The following is a 20,167-nucleotide window of genomic DNA, read 5'->3' on the forward strand; positions in this document are numbered from 1 at the left end:
AACTATGATTTATAAATTATTAAATATCAGAAAAAATATTGAATTACAAATTATTGAATATCAGGGAGGGAAATCAGAATATCCCTGATATTCAATATCAGAAGAAGAAAAAACACTATGGTGCTGGGGTCAATCACTTTTCCTGTTTGAAGGGTAAAGGAAAAAATAGATATCCTTTTACATTACATGCATCTCCTTGTCAAAGTTGCTTTGTTTTTAAGGATGACATTATTACAGGAGATCTGCAGAAGAGAGAAAGCAGACTGATCTTGTTGGTACATCTAAATGAAATTGGGATAGTTCTCATGGGGAAATTAGAGGGAATGAAATAAGCAGACAGCAACAACAGAGATTTATGAAGCTCATAGAGTAGTAGAAAAATGGAAGAAAAGCTCTGTGAGACTAATTATGCATGGTGGTAGCTATGTCAGGCCACTGGTGGATTCTTGCAGAGGGCAGCATGCCCCGCCACATCTTGTGTACAAACAGGTGACGATTTCCCCCACCGGACACTGTCCACCTTGGATGTCTGTGTGCCCACATGCAGCTGGGGTGGAAAGGTTCTGCTACACTTCACCACAATGGTTGGAGGGCGGGCGTTACTTTCATGATGATGGGATTGTGTCACAATGCAATTCCACCATTGTAGATTTTTTTTAAAACACCCCATTCAGCGAAGCACCGCAGTGGAGCGCTGCAAAGCCAAATAGAGCATTTTCTGTCCCTGCCAGGACACCATAGTTGGGGGAGGCCCCTGTGTGCATGGGCCTTACCCAACATGGCCACCAGTGGCACCAACGGCAAAAAAGAGAAGGCCGAAACATCTGCGTTCACTTGCCGTGGGGCATCAGAAGCCTTAAAGCGGGCCAGGGCCAGGAGGGGACTGGACCAGTATCGATATCATGCGTAAGTGGGGATTAGTCCCACTACCAGGCGATCTCTTGCCCAGCCTTTTTGCCCTGTGCAGACGCAGTCTGAGAGAAGCAGCTTACAATAAAGATAGCAGCTTTATTATGTCCTAATGGAGGTCACTTTACCCTGTCTGCAAGCTATGACTTGAATATACTTTGTCTTCCTCAGTGATGGCTCTTTGTGATCACCCAGAGCTAAAGAAGAGTTTGACTCCTCCGCTCATCATTCATACAGCCGCTACACCAATGCCCATGCCAAAAAGTGCCATGTATGGAGAAGCAGCCCAGGGTTATGATTCCCGAAGAGCTAGCAGCATCTCCATGGATCCTAATGTGTATGATCTCAAATCCCCGGTATGTTGATTGTCTTGTGTCTCCTGACTTTTTATCTTTACAGTTTTTTTTCAGCTGTGTGACAATCCTTTATATTTGCCTTCTTTTTTTGTGCTACTGCCACCAATAAGTCTTGCTATTGAGTGCTGGCTGCAATGGTAATTATTTCTGACCTTGAGTTGTATCAAAACCATGTATCCAAGTTTTTGCCATTTGTTTTTTCTCTGTCTTTCATTCTGTATAATTAATTGCCTTAGGTGTGAATGTAGCTGCTTTAGGGAAGTACAGTTTGCACCAGGAATTCCAGCTGTAAAATTGTTTGATGTGTGAGAATTTGTTAATTCTCCTTGACATTGGGGCCAGAGGTTCTGTTTGTGGCTATGAAGGACCACATCTGGATGTTTCACACCCAAATGGGCAAACAGGAGAAGCTGAAGGATTGGAGGTCAAGGAGGGGCAATGGTTCCTAGGTGTTCCATCTTAGCAAAGGTTTAAGGATGTTAGCATTGTAGCATCCTCAATAAAGTGATCTACTTCAAGAAGGTCTGCTTATTGGGAGCAATTGGCTGAATTCTCACGTTGATTCTCTTCATGTTCTTGTCTCTTTCACCTTAGATGAGCACCCGGAGTTCTCCTCACAGTCATTGGAGTGCAGGCAGTAGCTGGAACAGCCGCAGGTCGAGCTGGAACAGCATTGGGAGGGCTCCTAGCCTGAAACGCCGAAATCAAAGTGGAGAACGCAAGTCTCTTCTGTCAGGGGATGGAAAGCAGAGTTCAGAGGAAGGGGGAAGTTCTGATGAAGAAAAGTCCAGCCGGACTGGGAGCATTGATGGCTCTATACCTCACCGCATGGAGTCACTAGAAGCCAAAGGCTCCTTTGACTTCCAAGATACCTTGCAGGTGCCTTCTCTTTACCGAACCAACAGCATGTACAGTAACCAGACCTCTGCATCAGAACATCAAGACTGCAATGGTAAAACATCTGCAAGGGTTCTGATACAACAGCTTCATTTAGGAGATCTGCCTCCTGAATGCGAGGATTTAGATGATGAGGACAACTTGGTAAGTGAAATCTACCACACCAGATTGTTTGGAACAGGGATAGAAGTGCTAATCATTGTTTATTTAAATGATCACACAATATCTCTATGCTTATTGTTGTTGTCAGCCATTCAGTCGAATCCAACTCTTGGCAATCCCATAGCACATCCACCGCCACCATCCACAGTCCCACACCACGACCCTCAGCTGTGCAATGTTCTGGCCAGTGACAATTTTCAAACAATCTCTGTGATACATATATCCTAAGTTAGCAATCCCCAACCTGTGGGCCACGGACCACATGTGGTCCTTCGACTAATTGGAGGTGGGCCCCGAAGGACGCCTTCTCCCCCCCCCCCGGCCCTTTACTTCATCCTCCCCAGCCCTTTACAACACACTTCATTGTTGGGGCGTGTCTGTATCTTATTTTGAAGGGATGTTTAAACATTACCATAGCGATCAGAGAGCGCTAGGGCAGTGGTTGAGAGTAGAGGAGTAAACTACCCCCCCCCCACCGGGCCTCAGTAAAAGGTGTTAAGTGGTCCCCGGTGAGTGGTCCCCGGCGTTGAGTGGTCTCCGGTGATAAAAAGGTTGGGGACCGCTGTCCTAACTAACAATCCACTGGGAATGTTTGTCGCCTTCAGTCATAGGAATCCAAACTAGGGATGGGCACAAACCAGCTCTCAAACTGAAGTTTGTAATGAACTTTAGCCAGTTCATGGTTTGCATAGTGACATTTGTGACAGGTTAACTAGCACAAACTTTTCATGAACTTTCAAGCTGTTTGGGGGGCTGTTGTGCTGGTTCATGAATTGATACATTTCCAGACAGATTTTCTCTGCTCAATCAAAATGTTTGCCAGACTTCAAAACAACAGAAGTGAAGAATTTTTCAGCCTTGAAAACACTCTGGTCAGTTTCAAAAGAGTCATATCAGTTTCAAGAGACCTTCCTTTACCATTTTCTTGCACAGAGTTTGCAAAATCCTCCCCTTTGCTCAGATTTGTGACTCTGTGCTTTGAAAGAAGTCCTTTTAAGCTTACTATGCCAATGACAGTGGGTTCTTCTGAGCATTCTGTACATTTTAACTTTAGGGATTATCTGGTTTAACATTAATTCTCCTTCTTGCATTGCAATTGTGGTTCTGGGTTCTTCTGGGCACTAGTACATTGGGCTGGTTTTTCTGGGATTGCAACCACCCCTTTTGAGTGTGATTCTATGCTTCACATCAGTCCTCTTGAACTGGCATTGCCACAATGGCGCACTGGGTTCCGTTGGTCAATAGTACATTGCATGGGTTCTGCTCAGGGATGTACTAAAAGGAATGAAAGTATTGCCCTTTGGAAACAATGGAAAAAGCGTAGACCCTTTAGAGCAGTGGTCCCCAACCTTTTTATCACCGGGGACCACTCAACGCCGGGGACCACTCACCGGGGACCACTCAACGCCTTTTACTGAGGCCCGGTGGGGGGGGGGTAGTTTACTCTCAACCACTGCCCTAGCGCTCTCTGATCGCTATGGTAATGTTTAAACATCCCTTCAAAATAAGATACAGACATGCCACAACAATGAAATGTGTTGTAAAGGGCTGGGGGGGATGAAGTAAAGGGCCGGGGGGGGGGTGGAGGAGAAGGCGTCCTTCGGGGCCCACCTCCAATTAGTCGAAGGACCACATGTGGTCCGCGGCCCACAGGCTGGGGATCGCTACTTTAGAGATAATAGGAGCCAGAAATGCAAATTGCTGTGGGACTGGAATAACACATCCTAGAGTGGAATGCTGGTACCCAGAAATAGAAGTGATGCTCCTCAAGTGAAATGACAATACCTAGGAGTAGTGGAAGTGTTCTGGGAGTGGAATGACAGTCCCCAGATGGAAATGACAGCCTCTGACAGTAGCAGAAGACTACTGGGGCTGGAACAGTAGGTTGCAAAGATGAATGATGGACCCTGGGAGTAGCAGGAGTTTTCTGGTACTGGAATGACAGCCCCTGGAGTGAATGTACAGCCTTTATATCATAGCAGAAGTGATCTAGGACTAGAATGAAAACCTGCAGAGTAGAATCACAGTCACTGGAAGTAGAACTATTTTGGGTTAAGAATAACGGGTTACAGAGTAGAATGACAGTCCTCAGGAGTAGCAAAAGTGTTCTGGGTCTGGAATTCTGTTCTAACGGACCATTTTTCTACTCTGGGCCATGTTATTCCAGTCTCACGGGGGGTTATCTGGGCCCAGAGACATTTACTGAAAATATATTCCACATTTTTATTTCAACTATTTTATTTTGTAGTGTATTTCAGTGGAGCCCATGCAAGTCAGTTGGCATTTCTGGCTTCCATGTCTTCAAAGGGCCTTGCAGTGGGCAATCCTTTTTTCCCTTTAATACATCCCTTCTGCTATGTCTGCACCTTCACTTGGATTGTGATTATGTGCTTCACATCACTCCTGTTGAGCTGGCATTGCCACAATGGTACTTAGTGCTATTGGGCACTGGTTTGGCTGGGCTTGCAATAATGTTCCCCCTTCAGTTGCTACTGCAGAGATTCTCTGGTTTGACCTGTTGGGTTTTACACTGCCACAGTGGCACTGGTTCTGTTGGGAACATAACACTGGTTCTGTTTGGCTTGCAAAATTGTTCCTCCAACCTTAGTTTCTACTGCAGAGATTCTCTGGGACTTTGATTATGTTCTGCTGGACTTCTATTGCCCTTGCTTGTTTTGCTTTCCCCCTTCTCCTTTAGACAGTGGAGAATAAGGCACCTTCTTTGTGGCGGTGTAACTCATGTCATGTAAATCCAATCCTCACCAGACTTGGCAGGTAGAGGAAACTCAGCTGGAGATCTCATGCAATTTTGGTGCCCTACCTTGCCCAGGATCCATTCTGAACCTCCTGTCATTTCCTCAGGAAGCACTTTTCTGGGGGCACTTTCCTGGGGGAACTCTGTAAATTCAGGCCTCACCTAATTTGCTGGGCAGGTAGAGAATAGTCAGCCAGAGTTCTCCACCATGTTTGGTGTTTCTAACATGCTAGGGGGCTGTTCTATCATGTTTGTTTAGCTCTTCAAAGTTTGTAGCAGTTTGTGGTTCATGAATCAGTTACACCTCAACCATGAATCGAACTGCATTTTCCTTGTTTATGACCATTCCTAATCCAAACTGAGAGCCTCTTGTGGCAGAGTGGTAAGGCAGCGGACACGCTGTCTGAAGCTCTGACCATGAGGCTGGGAGTTCAATCCCGGCAGCTGGCTCAAGGTTGACTCAGCCTTCCATCCTTCCGAGGTCGGTAAAATTGCTTGCTGTGGGGTAAACGGTAATGACTGGGGAAGGCACTGGCAAACCACCCCGTATTGAGTCTGCCATGAAAACGCTGGAGGGCGTCACCCCAAGGGTCAGACATGACTTGATGCTTGCACAGGTGATACCTTTAACTTTTTAATCCAAACCGTATAATCAAGAAAGATGGTTTTGCTAATTCTTGTGTGTGTGTGTGTGTGTATTATAATTTTAAAAAATTTAAATAGAGATAAAGAGCGTAGCAGAAATATAGGAAGGGTACAAAAAAGGGAAATGATTATTCAGAATTTACTTTGCACTACACAATATATTAATCAAGCAAGTGGGGGAGAAAAAGGCTCTCCCCAACATGCTCCTTGGTAATTCTCACGTAGCATAGGAGCCTAAGGTTGGTTACATTCAAGAGCAGAAACAGAGTTCCAAAGCTTAAGTGCCAAAATATATTAATTTCCATGTTGCCAAGAGCCACAGGTATATGGTTCTCACACACACTTTTTTTTTACTTCATCAGGTGTAGCTATTGTAGTTCTGTAGTTCATCATCATGGCTTTTTCGCTGATCCCACATTGAGATGCATGCCAGTTGCAGAAAAGATTAAGTGCACCCCTTATCCTTCTGGCGCTTTCCTGCCAAAACAATCACATGACCAGGAGGAGGGGGCATTACAATTGTTTTAGTAATGTTTTATTGGGGGTTTTAATGGGATTTTATTGTGGGTTTTTATGTTGTTACCTGCCACAAGCTGAGCTATTGGGAGTGGCAAGATATAAATTTAAATAATAATGATTTTTGCCACGGTGGAAAGAGGATCTCCACTGCTGTTCTCTTTTTCCCCCTCACCTCATTCTTGAGACAGAGATTTATTTCTTTCAAAAGTTTTTATTTTTGTCATCAATACTCAACTTAGTGAAGAATTTAAAGATGTGTCTGGTTTTCCTCAGGATTCGAGCCAACTGTCACTTTAGAGTAATGCTGGAAAACAGCCATTCTCTGTGCTTTAACTGCTCAGGGGATTATACATGTGCAGATACAGCTGGACTCAGAAGAGCTCTTTTCAGAGTCTTTGGCTGCTCCCCAGTCTGAATAAAAGCATGTTTCCCTTCTGTGGTGAGGTGTGGTGCAACTTAGTCTTGGACTCATTGGCAGTTTCCTATGGATTTGGCTCTGTCCTGTACGGCAAAAGGAATCCCTTCCCCTCCCTTCCTTCTCTCGGTTCCATGGGAAGTAGCTTGGAGGTGTGGCTGGCAGAGGCTGCGTGCTGAAGGATTCCCTCCCCCCTCTTGGTTCCAAGGGAAGGAGCCAGGAAATGTGCCTGGCAGACAGTGCCTGATAGAAGGTAACATTCTCCCTCTCTGTTAGGGTTGTCAGGTCTACTTGACTGGATGTACCTGATTTCCCAGACTTCCCCTGAAAACTCACCTGAACCTGGAAGAACATCACAATATGCTGACATCATCTGGAAGTGATGTTGGCATGCTGGGGTTGTCGGGGGGGGGGGGGTTGATACTCTGGTTTTGGGGAAAACTCTATGGTTTGAAGCAAATTCTACCAGAGTTTTGCCTAAAACCATAGCATCACCCCCAGCATCTCAGACATGTTGACATCACTTCTAGGTGTCATCGGCACATTGGGGTGCTCCCAAAAAGTGACTCCCCACCCCATGGATCAACCTGGCAAGCCTAATCTGCATTTATTCAGATCTAGCCAGAAGCCTGAAAGTGTGGCCTGATAAGAACCTGTTTAAATGGCCTAACTTGAAGACACGGGTGAACAGAGTCTTGCAGTTCTCCATGGGTCTTTGTGAAAAATGTTATGTGTCAGAAGAATACTGAGCATTTCGGTTGGTGTTGTTCGGACCTCTTCAGCCCATGTAGTTTTGAGGATTTTCCTTCTTCTTTTTTTTTAATTACTTTTTATTTAACAGTACAGAAAGAAAGAAAAACAGTAGTTACAATATGTAGCTGATCCCTCCATCCCTCCCCCCTCTTAGGGTAATGTGTCTTCTTAGCTGTTCACTTGTGAATATGTATAAAAATGCCATTATTCTTGGAATTCTTCTGGTGGTTTCCTGTTGACTATTGAAGAAAGTTTTGCCATTTTCGATATTTCAGCCACTTTGTCAAGCCATGTCAAGATGGTAGGTATCTCCAAAGATTTCCAAGTCTTAGCCAAAACTAGCCTCGCTGCCATAGTAGCATAGAAAAGAAATATTTTAGCTTAAAGTGGTAATATAACTGGGCACAAGCTTAAAAACATAGTTTCAGGTCTCATAGGAAACCTAACATCAAACATCTCTTCTAATATAACATGAACTTTTGCCCAAAATTTGTTTACTGTGTCATATCTCCACCACATGAAAAAAGGACCCCACTTCTTCTTTACATTTCCCAAAAACATTGTTACAACCCTTAGCCATTTTTGCAATTGTCTTAGGAATTACATACCATCTATAAAACATCTTATACCAGTTTTCTCTTAAGATTTGACTGTTTGTTAGTTTAGGGATCTTGACCCATATATGTTCCCAGTTTTCCATGCTGATGTTGGTTTCTAAGTTCTGCAGCCACTTAATCATACAGGTTAATTAAGGATGATTTAATTGAGCATTTTCCTTCCAATGATATCTGTGACAGAACAAAGCTGTCTCAGGCTTGTCAAGCAGAATTGACAAGTCTCCTGCCCTGGAGGAGACTTGTCTCCTGCCCTGGAGTTGGCATCCCTTCCCCTTCTAACTGTAAGGGTCTCTGTGGGTGTAGGGATGGAATGTGCATCTGGTATAGGAATGATCTTTGTGACACCTCAGCTGTATCTCCACTGGTCTGCAGTGCAGGATGGCTGTGCCTTGCATGGTTGTTGTTCATAATAGCTCTAAGGATATTTCTTTCATTCATACATGCCCAGTGTTGCAGATCTTTACTACATGGGTCTTGGGATCAATAATCTATCTATCAGCTGCCTCTTTCAGAAAACCATCTTGTGGTGGGTTACAACCCTTCAGCATATCCCACTAGTATTCTCAATTCATCTCTGGAACTCAGATTTCCCTTTCTCTCCTCTTGGGGAGTACAGGCAAATGCTCTGGCACCGAAGGCTTTCAAGTGTCTCAGTCCTGGCCTTTTCCCATGCCACAACTCAAATGGAGTCTTCTGCATCTGCCGACAGTGGTTCCAGTTATACAAATAGGCAGAAGTGTTCATAGCTTCAGTCCAGCAAGGGTCAGACAGATTGGCCTACTTCAGCAGACAGCGGGTAACTTCTAGGAGAGTCCTATTGCATCTCTCTGCTAGTCCATTCTGCTGTAGACTATAAGCTACTGATCTGCTATGGCTAATTCCCTCTTGCTCCAAAAACCTCTTAAATTGCTCATTGCAATATTCTGTCCCATTTTCTGTGAACTGAGTCTTTACTGAGCAAGAGAACTTATTCTTCACATAGGCCAGATAGACCTTGTTGTTATGTGCGAAGTCGTGACCGACCCATCGCGACCCCATGGACAATGATCCTCCAGGCCTTCCTGTCCTCTACCATTCCCCGGAGTCCATTTAAGTTTGCACCTACTGCTTCAGTAACTCCATCCATCCACCTCATTCTCTGTCGTCCCCTTCTTCTTTTGCCCTCGATCTCTCCCAGCATTAGGCTCTTCTCCAGGGAGTCCTTCCTTCTCATGAGGTGGCCAAAATATTTGAGTTTCATCTTCAGGATCTGGCCTTCTAAAGAGCAGTCAGGGCTGATCTCCTCTAGGACTGACTGGTTTGTTCGCCTTGCAGTCCAAGGGACTCGCAAGAGTCTTCTCCAGCACCAGAGTTCAAAAGCCTCAATTCTTTGACGCTCGGCCTTCCTTATGGTCCAACTTTCGCAGCCATACATTGCAACTGGGAAGACCATAGCCTTGACTAAACGCACTTTTGTTGGCAGGGTGATGTCTCTGCTTTTTAGGATGCTGTCTAGATTTGCCATAGCTTTCCTCCCCAGGAGCAAGCGTCTTTTAATTTCTTTGCTGCAGTCCCCATCTGCAGTGATCTTGGAGCCCAGGAAAATAAAATCTGTCACTATCTCCATTTCTTCCCCATCTATTTGCCAGGAATTGAGAGGGCCAGGTGCCATGATCTTTGTTTTCTTGATGTTGAGTTTCAAGCCAACTTTGGCACTCTCCTCCTTCACCCGCATCAACAGGCTCTTTAGTTCCTCTTCACTTTCTGCCATTAGAGTGGTATCATCTGCATATCTGAGGTTGTTGATATTTCTCCCTGCAATCTTGATCCCAATTTGTGACTCCTCTAATCCCGCATTTCTCATGATGTGCTCTGCATACAAGTTAAATAGGCAAGGCGACAGTATACAGCCTTGCCGAACTCCTTTCTCAATTTTGAACCAGTCAGTGATTCCATGTTCAGTTCTCACTGTTGCTTCTTGACCTGCATATAAATTTCTCAAGAGACAAATAAGATGCTCTGGTATTCCCATCTCTTTAAGAACTTGCCACAATTTGTTGTGCTCCACACAATCAAAGGCTTTAGCATAGTCAATGAAGCAGAAGTAGACGTTCTTCTGGTACTCCCTAGCTTTCTCCATGATCCAGCGTATGTTGGCAATTTGATCTCTAGTTCCTCTGCCTCTTCGAAATCCTGCCTGTACTTCTGGAAGTTCTCGGTCCACATATTGCTGGAGCCTAGCTTGTAGGATTTTGAGCATAACTTTGCTAGCATGAGAAATTAGTGCGATGGTGCGGTAGTTTGAACATTCTTTGGCATTGCCCTTCTTTGGGATTGGAATGTAAACTGACCTTTTCCAATCCTGTGGCCATTGTTGAGTTTTCCAAATTTGCTGGCATATTGAGTGTAGCACTTTTACTGCATCGTCCTTTAAGATTTTGAATAGTTCAACTGGAATGCTGTCACTACCACTAGCTTTATTGTTGCTCAGACTTCCTAAGGCCCATTTGACTTCACATTCCAGGATGTCTGGCTCCAGGTCAGTAACTACCCCATTGTGGTCATCAGGGATGTTAAGCTCGCTCTTAACATCCTTAAACTTCTCCAAAGCTTCATCTTTGGATTTCAGGAAATACACTTTAACAAATCTGCTGGCTCCATCTATAAAACACATCATATCATGGTGCCCACTTCTGTCAGCTTCTATGGTCCCCATGAAAAGGACCACATCCATTACCTCTAAGTCATTAGGTGGGTGGTTTCCATGATAACTCGGCATAGTTCCTGCTGCTGTTATGCAGATCTCACATCACACACTGCTAGTGTCATATTCAATGACTGGCACATCACAATCCTTCAGAAGCCTCTTCACGGAGTCATATGACCTGTGTGCTAGAGCAGGGGTAGTCAACAAGCATTTACTGGCAGGGGCTCATGGCAATTGTAGGCCATGAACATCTGGAGGACCACAGGTTGACTACCTCTGTGCTAGAGCAGCATGCCATCTGTACAAGCATTTCTCTTGGCTGCAGTTATTTACCTTGCCACTATAGGGTCTTTGGTCACCTTGAGCACCTCTCAGTTTGAGACTTCCCTTTATTGCAAACACATAGCCTGCCTCCGTTTTATTGAACACAAAATGTTGCCCTCAGCCTCTAAGGCAATTTTCTATTCTTTTTCGTTGTCACAGTTCCCCCACCATTTACAATTCTCTTAAAGGTAAAGGTATCCCCTGTGCAAGCACCAGCTCATGTCTGACCCTTGGGGTGACGCCCTCTAGAGTTTTCATGGCAGACTCAATACAGGGTGGTTTGCCAGTGCCTTCCCCAGTCATTACCGTTTACCCCCCAGCAAGCTGGGTACAATTCTCTTACATAAGATAAAATTATCCTGCATGTCAGGAACAAGCAAGGCATCCTTTAAATATACTTTATACTAGTGGTCCCCAACCAGTGGTCCACGGCCCGGCCAGGGTGCGGGGCCGCGGTTCCCTCTCCCTGCCCCCCCCCCCGCAGTAAAAAACTTCCCAGGCCGCAAGCTTGCGGCCCGGGAAGCTTCTTACTGCGGGAGGGGGAGAGAGGGAATCACATGCGCGCTGCGCAGCCGAAATCGCACACGTGCGGCACTTTTGCTGCATGGGCGGGGCAGTTGCCCTGCCGGTCCCCAGCCAAAAAAAAGGTTGGGGATCACTGCTTTATACAAAAGGTCCAGTCCAATAAGCCTCAGTTTCTCTGGTTTATTATTAGTTTCCATGAAGTACCTTACCAACAGAGTGTCCTTTATTTGATTACATATTCTAGATATGTGTTCAAGTACACATGTCTTTAATGTACCTACATATAGTTTATCACATGAACATTGCAAAATGTACACAATGTTACTAGAATTACAATTAATAAAATCTCTTATTGGTATACTAATATCCTTAGATGGGTGAACAAAAATGTCTCCTGTAATCATCAATTTACAGATTTCATAGTGACCACAACTATAGCAGCCTTTCAGTAACTTTTTTCTTAATTGAAACTCATTAAACTTTGGAGATGTAATTAGTTCCTGAAGGTTTCTAACTCTCTTCTATGCAAACACTGGTCTTTTTGTGCATCCTGGAATGTGTGCAATAATATGCCAATGCTTATTTATTACATTCCGAATTTTATGGGCATAATTAGAAATATCAAATACACAGGCTATTCTGTTATCAGACAAGCTATTGCTGTATTGCTACATTCTCTGCCCTCAGCCCTTAATCTAGCTGCATTGATAACATCTGTTGGGTGGTTATGCTCTCTTATAGCAGCTGTAAGAACCTGTGCTACTTTTTCAAATCCGTCTGATTAGAATTAAGCCTTTTATGGTGAAGGAATTGACAATAGGGAAGATTTTACCTGAGGTATCTTGGATGGTAGGAATTTTATTAGAGGAAACTGAAATTTTGCCATTCTCATTTCTCTTGACCTCCATGTCCAAAAAGGGTATAATAATTTTATCTGAATTAATTTCAAATTTTATAGTGGGGTGTAATGAATTAATCCATTCTACAAAGTTAACCACACTTTCAGATTATTTATGACTTTTAAAAATAGTTTAAAAACCTGGTGTAAAAAGCAATGTCCAAAAACTAAGAGTTTTATAATGAGTTCAAAATCCATTTCTTTTCAAATTCAATCATGAAAATCATCTCTAAATTAGAAGTTAAAGAGCTAACCATAGAAATTCCCTGTATTTGCAAATAAAATTGATCTTTAAACATAAAACGATTTTTATCTAATACCAAATCTAATAAATCCAATAAATAGTGTGTGGGTGGAATATCTTCCTCACAGGTACTCAAATAGACCTTTGCCACCTGCCTGTCTTCCTCAAATGGAATGTTAGTATACAGAGCTTTAAAGTCTAAAGCAGTGGTCCCCAACTCGCGGGCCGTGGCCCAGCGCCGGGCCGCGGCTCCGTCTTCCCCCCCCAAAGCGGGAAGCTTGCCAGGCCGCGAGCAAAGCGGCCGCCAAAGCAGCCGATTAGCTCGCAGCCTGGCAAGCTTCTCACTTCGGGAGGAGAGGGAAGAGAAGCTTGCGGCCCGGAGGGGCCGGGAGGGGAAGCCGCGACCGCCAGCATGGCGGCGGCGCAAACGCACGTGCGCGGACTGCCACGCACGTGTGTTTGCGCCCCTGCCGGGCGCCAACGCGCATGCGCGGGCCTCCGGGCCGCCCTCTCCACCCACAACTCCACAGCGGTCCGTGGCAAGCGGAAGCTTGCGGACCACTGGTCTAAAGTAACTGGTCTAACATGCCCTCTGATGGAACTTACAATGTCTCCACTTGATTAATAAAATGTGTTGAGTCTTTTTCCTGTGGGTCTCCATGAAAGTAAGGTGCAGCCATGGAGAGCTAGACTAACTATAGCAAAATCAACAGAAACATGTGGATTACCTTTAGCAGCTCAGTATATGATGTTAGGCGAGAGAGAGAGAGAGGCTGCACCTTACTTTCAGTTTCAATTAAATGATTTCTGTTTCTATAAACTGCCATTATAGATTTATAATCAAGGGCAGAAAATGGCCCAGTAGTTACTCTCGGGTAGCACTGAAGCATGCTAGAATCAGAGGGACAGTGTCTTAATTTCCGTATCAACAGGCACTACTCTTTTCTAGTCCAGAGAAGACACATTTAGAAAAAAGTTCAGTCAACAGCAATGGGGGTGGAGACAAGAAAATGAGTTAAGGAGGAGGAAAAATAAGCAGCAGTTTGAAGCTGATTGGCTGTTTTGTTTTTTATTTTATTCTATTTTATCTTTGTTGTTTTGTTTTTTGTTTGTGTTTTGTTCTCCGTTTGATTAAACATTGACTTGCTTGGCTTATGGTCTTTACCTCTCTCCCTCCCCTTTTGTTTTGTAGACTTGGTATGAAAATCTCCTCTCTCTCACTTGTTTGGATGAGGTTGGAGTGGTGTGGAAGTTGGGTAGATGTAAAAGCTTGGAGGGAGTTTTGATTACTTGCCTATTGTCTGGCTTATAAGTGCAGAGCTTTTGTTTTGTTTTTTTATTTGAAACAGTTGCATTTTGTTTGTTTTGACATTTTAACTGCTGTTTTTAATTAATTTGTCTGTTCACCTGAGTGACGGATGATTTTTTAATGTCATTTGGTGGGAGCCATTTGAAGGCTACCCTCTGTGCCAGGGGTAGTCAAACTGCGGCCCTCCAGATGTCCATGGACTACATTTCCCAGAAGCCCCTGCCAGCATTCGCTGGCAGGGGCTTCTGGGAATTGTAGTCCATGGACATCTGGAGGGTCGCAGTTTGACTACCCCTGCTCTGTGCAGTCTGTGCTTGAGTTTTGTTCATTTCATTTATTTTTGCTGAATGTTTTGGCCATCTTTGTTTTGCCTTGTTCTGTCCCTGTTGTTCGGTTCTGGAACTGATTCTATTGAATGATTTGGTCGTTTTTAGTAACTTAGAAGTAGTATAGATAACAGCATCCTGTTTTCTTCACTCACCTCCTCTTCCTTTTTTGCTTCACCTATTAGACTATAGAGTAGTGAAAGAACAGCTTTCTGTGGAGAGAAGAGGAAATTAATTCAATTATTCTCTGTGTAGGTAGCTCTTGTACATATGTTATATGCATGAAGCTTTTATTATCTCTAACTTGTTCTGTTTTCAACTTCTTTTAAATTTGTATAAATTTGTTTTAAAGATGAGACAGTTGAGGACACGTAGGAGGGGCAAAAATTTTAATAGTGTTGACTTTAACAATGACCTCCTATAAATTAAGTACTTAATTAGACATTCCATAAAGTTGTATAGGGTAGCTGAGCATTGCAGTCTTTTAAGGGCTTGATATAACAAGTATCTGAGACTTAATTAGGTAGAATTTAATTTAAATAATAAATTTTGTGTAATGAAGAGTCTATTATGAATCACAAGCGTAAACATCCCTTTGATGTAAACATCCCCTCTCCTAAGCAAAGTAGGGCAGAGGATCCTCTAAGACTGTACCATAATCCTGAGAACAGTTTTGACGTTACAGACCATTTCATTTTTTCGAACAACACAAATGCAAATAGTGCTTATAATCTCTGGAATGATTCTTCAACCAAAGATGCAGCCACAAATTTAAATGACTTGAAGAACATGTCCCAGTGGTCTGAGATGCCCAAAAATGACGACTGAATATTTCATTGCATGGCTTCAGAAACCTTCCTTATTATAGGTATATTAAATGAAATTTATGAAAACATAGGTCATTGTTCCCCCCAAATTCTAAACAGGGAGGATTGGGGGGGAGGGGAAGCTCATAATATTACAATATATCCCTCCTCTATTCCTGACCTTTTTATAATTGTATTGGATATTAATTGTTATGAACTACCAACTGGAGCAATAAATGGCTTATAAAGGAGCACTTAGCATCTCTTCTGACTTTATAACCTGCCTCAATTATTTTAAATATTACAAAAATCTGTCTTTGCTCATTAATGTGTTTATTTACTCTCTAAAAATTCCAGTTTTAATTTTGTCAAATGGGGGATGGCTTCATAGTCATGGCATCTTCTCTCAATTCCCTTATAACCACTGTAGTTATCCCTCTTTTTCCTTCTAAGTTCCCCTTGGAATTTCCCTTAGAAGTATCTAAATTAGACAAAAATGATAGTAGCAGACCCTTAATAGTCAGGGACCCGAAAGCTCTGGAAATTCCATTGATTGATTTAACTGAATTATCAACTCAACAAGAGACCTAGAAAGTGTTTGAACCACAAAGAGTGAGGATAAATCAAAACTGTACTCTAATACCTTTGAAGGGAAATTACCTATTTTATCACAAGAGACCTGTCTAAATAATACTGTGACTTTGCCAGGATATATGACTCTCTCTAAGAAGGCCCAAAAGGGGGGAGGCCAAGTGGCAGGTTAGCCTCCCTCCCTGCCTTTATTATTTCTGGATTGAAAATGGTGGTTTCATCCAATCTGACCTTGTCTGTTCTGATACAATTGATTGATTTTTCCTTAATAGTAATATTAAGTAATATTGACTTCCAATGCAAAATCAACAAACATTGACCTCCTATATGTCTCTTCCTTTCAGAAACCTATGAGCCAGCTTGATGTAGTGGTTAGGAGTGTGAATCTGGTGAGCCGGGTTTGATTCCCCGCTCCCCCATGGGCAGCCAGTTGAGTGACCTTGGACTTGCCATAGCATTGATAAAGCTGTTCTGTCCACAAAGTCCTATCAGGGCTCTCTCAGCCTCACCTACCTCACTCACAGGGGGTCTCTTGTGGGGAAAGGAAAGGAAGGTGATTGTAAGCCACTTTGAGACTCCTTCTCATAGAGAAAAGTGGCATATAAGAACCAATTCTTCTTCATAATTTGATTCTCCAGTTTTCTAACTATTCAATCCTTATTGCAAATTACCTTAATGGTAGAATCACTCAAAATAATAAATGTCTTATATTAAAATGGTTAGGCTGCAAGCCAGATCAAACTGTTTTCCTGTATAATAGGTTTTCAAAAGATAAGACAATTACTGCTGCAGTCCTGAAACTGTTTGATTTTTCCATGCAAAGAGAGTTAGTCATCTTAAATGTACAAAAAGGAATTTATGAAAAGGTGAGTTTACCTTTTTTAGTCACAAGGGAGCTAGATTGATTGATTATTTCATGATTGTAGCCAATTATTTCAATCTATAGAAAGGTCAACATGGAAGAATTTATAGGGGGGGCGTGTCCCAGCCTCTGTATCCCCTGCACCATAAGCATTTGTTCCTTCCAACTGACAAGCAAGCATTTCTATACTGCACAGGTCTTCTACTATTGAAATGGGAGGAATAAAGCTACTTGAATCCCAAGAATTTCTTACTTAGCTGAAAAATAGACCTCCCTATCCAGAGGTAAACTGTATGTCACATTTATAGACCTTAAGAGAGCTTTTGACACCATACTTAGGAGTAGACTGTGGGGGAAACTGGAACATACTTCAGTTGACAAAAGATTGCTCTGATTAATTTTAAAAATCTCATAAGTGTTTCAAGCCCTCTGAGGAGAAGTCATGGAGTGCTTTCACCCTGAAAGAAGAGTGAGGCAAGGTTGTCTCATAGCATCTTTATATTTCGGTTCATAATTAAATGACCTTGCAATTGCTGTTTCTTCAGCAGAATTCCATCCTTTGTATCTGTTCTCAAAGGCATTAACTCTACTCATTTATGCAGATGATGTATGTCACATTCTCAGATTGGATTGAAAAAACTCCTAAACCATTATTCCTAATACTGTAAATCTGAAGAATTAGAGATTAACTAGTCAAAATCAAAGTTTATGGTCTTCTCTAAAGCAAAGAAAATTACCTGTGTGGTCTGGAGAATGAATAATGCTCAGTTAGAACAAGTCCCCAAATTCTCATAGTTAGGTGTAGTTTTGGATACTGACATTCTCCTTCTAAATGTATAATAATGCAATCAAACACTTTTTTCTTTTCTAAGGTAAATTCATGGGTGGGTATTGCAAGTATTTAATATGAAAATCATTCCACAACTCCTTTATGGAACCTCAATATAGATCCTTTAAATCAATGAGAACCTAGATCACTCTCTTTGCAATCTATTAGAAGAACCCCAAAATATGTAGCTGGGATAGCTTTAAGAACAGAACCTGGAGCAGGGCTCTATCAAAAGTAAAGTGTGATTGCATGCATTTAAAAACAAACTAAACGTCATTATTCCATCAACAACAACAATAATCATTTTTATTTTTATCCCATCCTTCCAAATGCTCAGGGCAGGTAACAACATTAAAACATATCCAAAGATTTAAAATTTAAAAACATTGACAAATTTCTGTCACTCATACCTCTGAATAGAACTTTGGATGGGGAAGGTTTGGTTGGAGCCAATCTACCTTCTCCCCCTCCCCTATTGGTGAGACCAGCTTCCATGGTGGATATTATTTTTGCCTTGACTGTAAGCCCAAGTGGACTGCCCTATGAGCTTAATCAAAATCAATTCTATTTTCCCTGCATACAAGAAACTATCTTGCTTGACTTAACAATTAATGATATACTGAGAACTGGGAAAAGTGAAACCTTACTAATTATCAAGAATCACATAAAGGACCTAGATTACTTTAGCTCAGTTATACAAGGTCAGACAGTATATTCCACCCAGTTTCTTGGTATTCATTGTTCTGGTCTAAATGACTGTAAATAAAGTGTTTGTTTGGCATCCTTCCATCTTCAAACATCCTGTCCTGTGTCAAATATCTAACAGTTCGTTTTTGTAGAACATTCATGTTCGCATGTTTAAAAGTTGCAGTTTCAGTAGTCTTGCATGGGAGACATTTGATAGACAATGCCAGTGTGATTTGAAAATGTTTGACTCGCTGATGCATTCGCTATTGGAATACCATTATTACAACTTTTATGATGAATTATGGATTGCCCCGATTTTAACTAAATTACCCCCTACTGTATTAGTCTCCTATCTGATGGTGGATAGAGACCCAAGGACTATGCTGGCAGTGGCCAAATATCTTTTTGCCATATTTTCATTAAATAAATAAAGATTCCTAATCTACTGCTCAACATCACTGGTGTGGTAGAACTTCCCACCAGTCAGGGCCAAGTCCTCAGTCTCTAGCTGGGGGAGGCCCATGAGATGGACGAGATTAAAAACTTAAATACAAAATTCAGAAAGTTTGGACAACCCAAGCTCCCTGCAAGGCAATCTGTCACCACCACTGAAATGCTTCCCTAATCTCCAAAACCCAGTGGCAGCCCTTGAGATTATCAGGGATTTAAAATCTTGTCCAGATCAAAGAGACCCAAATAGATTATAGGTACAGGGTTCTTACCATGTTTGTTCAAGAAACAGACACGTTATAAGAATTTTTTAAAATTATTTTATTAAAGGTGCAAAAAAAAAGTAATAATAGCAGTGAGGACAATATACTCACACGCAGATACCGATAAATTGCAAATTTCAAAAGCATACAGAATTCAAAGTCCAGACCTTCAAGTGGTCAATCCCAGCAATGTAGAATCAGGTCAAGAATGGTAAGACAAAGCTAGTAAGACAAAGGCACATTACAAATTGTAATCCTTTATGAATAAATCCCACGTGGGATTTCCAGGACAAAACCAATCACATTAATTTTTCAATTAATTAATAAACCAATGGACCCTTAATGCTAAGCTGGAAGACTATAGAGGAGGGGTAGTCAACCTGTGGTCCTCCAGATATTCATGGACTACAATTCCCATGAGCCCCTGCCAGTATTTGCTGGCAAGGGCTCATGGGAATTGTAGTCCATGAACATCTGGAGGACCACAGGTTGACTACCCCTGCTATAGAGAGAACCAGTCAAAACTTAGGTAAAAATACTAATATCAGGGTTCATCTTAGAAACAGGTCTGCTCTCATAACAATTTAGGCCTGGGCCTAGTCTCCATTATGGCCCATTATGCACGGCTGCCGAACTGGCGATTTCGGGTCACATGGAAAACGTGGAGGGGGAAGACGCGATGCACACCGGTTATGCACGGGACGGGGCACAATGGCAGCAAAACCCAGAGTAACCGATTATACACGCGGCGATCCGGGCGCCGCTTCTGGTTGCGTCCCGGACACCCGGAAGCTGCGCTTTCTTCCGCGTTTCGCTAATGCGGCTTTTTTGGTGGCATGCACCAAAGCTGCGGCTGGTTGCAGCCGGCACCGTGCGTTATCCGTGATTTTAGTCGCCGCCATTCCACCCCAAATGTGCGTTATTCCCCCCGTGCATAATGGGTCATAGTCATGGAGCTTCTCTGCTACTGGTATTCAAGGACACAGGTACAGAATTTCAGGGGGAAAATTACTGTGAATTGAAAGGACATATTTTCAAATTAAAGCAATTTGTGGCCTGTTTTACAAGTCAGGCTTCAACCAAACTTTCAGAATAGGAAAATAAGCAAAGTTAGCTATGGTTTCACTACAGCTGGGTTAAAAACTGTAAAAGGAAAGGCAGGGATGCCACTGAGAAGAATCTCCAAAGTATGGGTGCCAGCCTCCAGGTGACATCTGTAGATCTCTTGAAATTACAACTGATCTCCAGACTGCAGAGTTTTCCCTGGAGAAAATGGCTGCTTTGGAAAATGGACTCTATGGTATTATATCCTTCCCCAGACCCCACCTTATCCCAGCAA

General features: G+C 42.7%; 1 protein-coding gene across 11 annotated transcripts in view; it reads left to right on the plus strand.

Moving 5' to 3' along the window:
* The window catches only part of CACNA1G (calcium voltage-gated channel subunit alpha1 G), a 482,930-nt gene that overhangs the window by 359,476 nt on the left and 103,287 nt on the right, over positions 1 to 20,167 (plus strand). For all 11 annotated transcript variants that reach the window (XM_077327962.1, XM_077327955.1, XM_077327961.1 and 8 more), the window contains 2 exons: positions 1,081 to 1,265; positions 1,860 to 2,306. In XM_077327962.1, the coding sequence (XP_077184077.1) occupies positions 1,081 to 1,265; positions 1,860 to 2,306 (632 nt within the window). The remainder of the gene's footprint in view (positions 1 to 1,080; positions 1,266 to 1,859; positions 2,307 to 20,167) is intronic.

The sequence above is a fragment of the Paroedura picta genome, chromosome 3, assembly GCF_049243985.1.
Source record: "Paroedura picta isolate Pp20150507F chromosome 3, Ppicta_v3.0, whole genome shotgun sequence".
NCBI classification, from domain to species: domain Eukaryota; kingdom Metazoa; phylum Chordata; class Lepidosauria; order Squamata; family Gekkonidae; genus Paroedura; species Paroedura picta.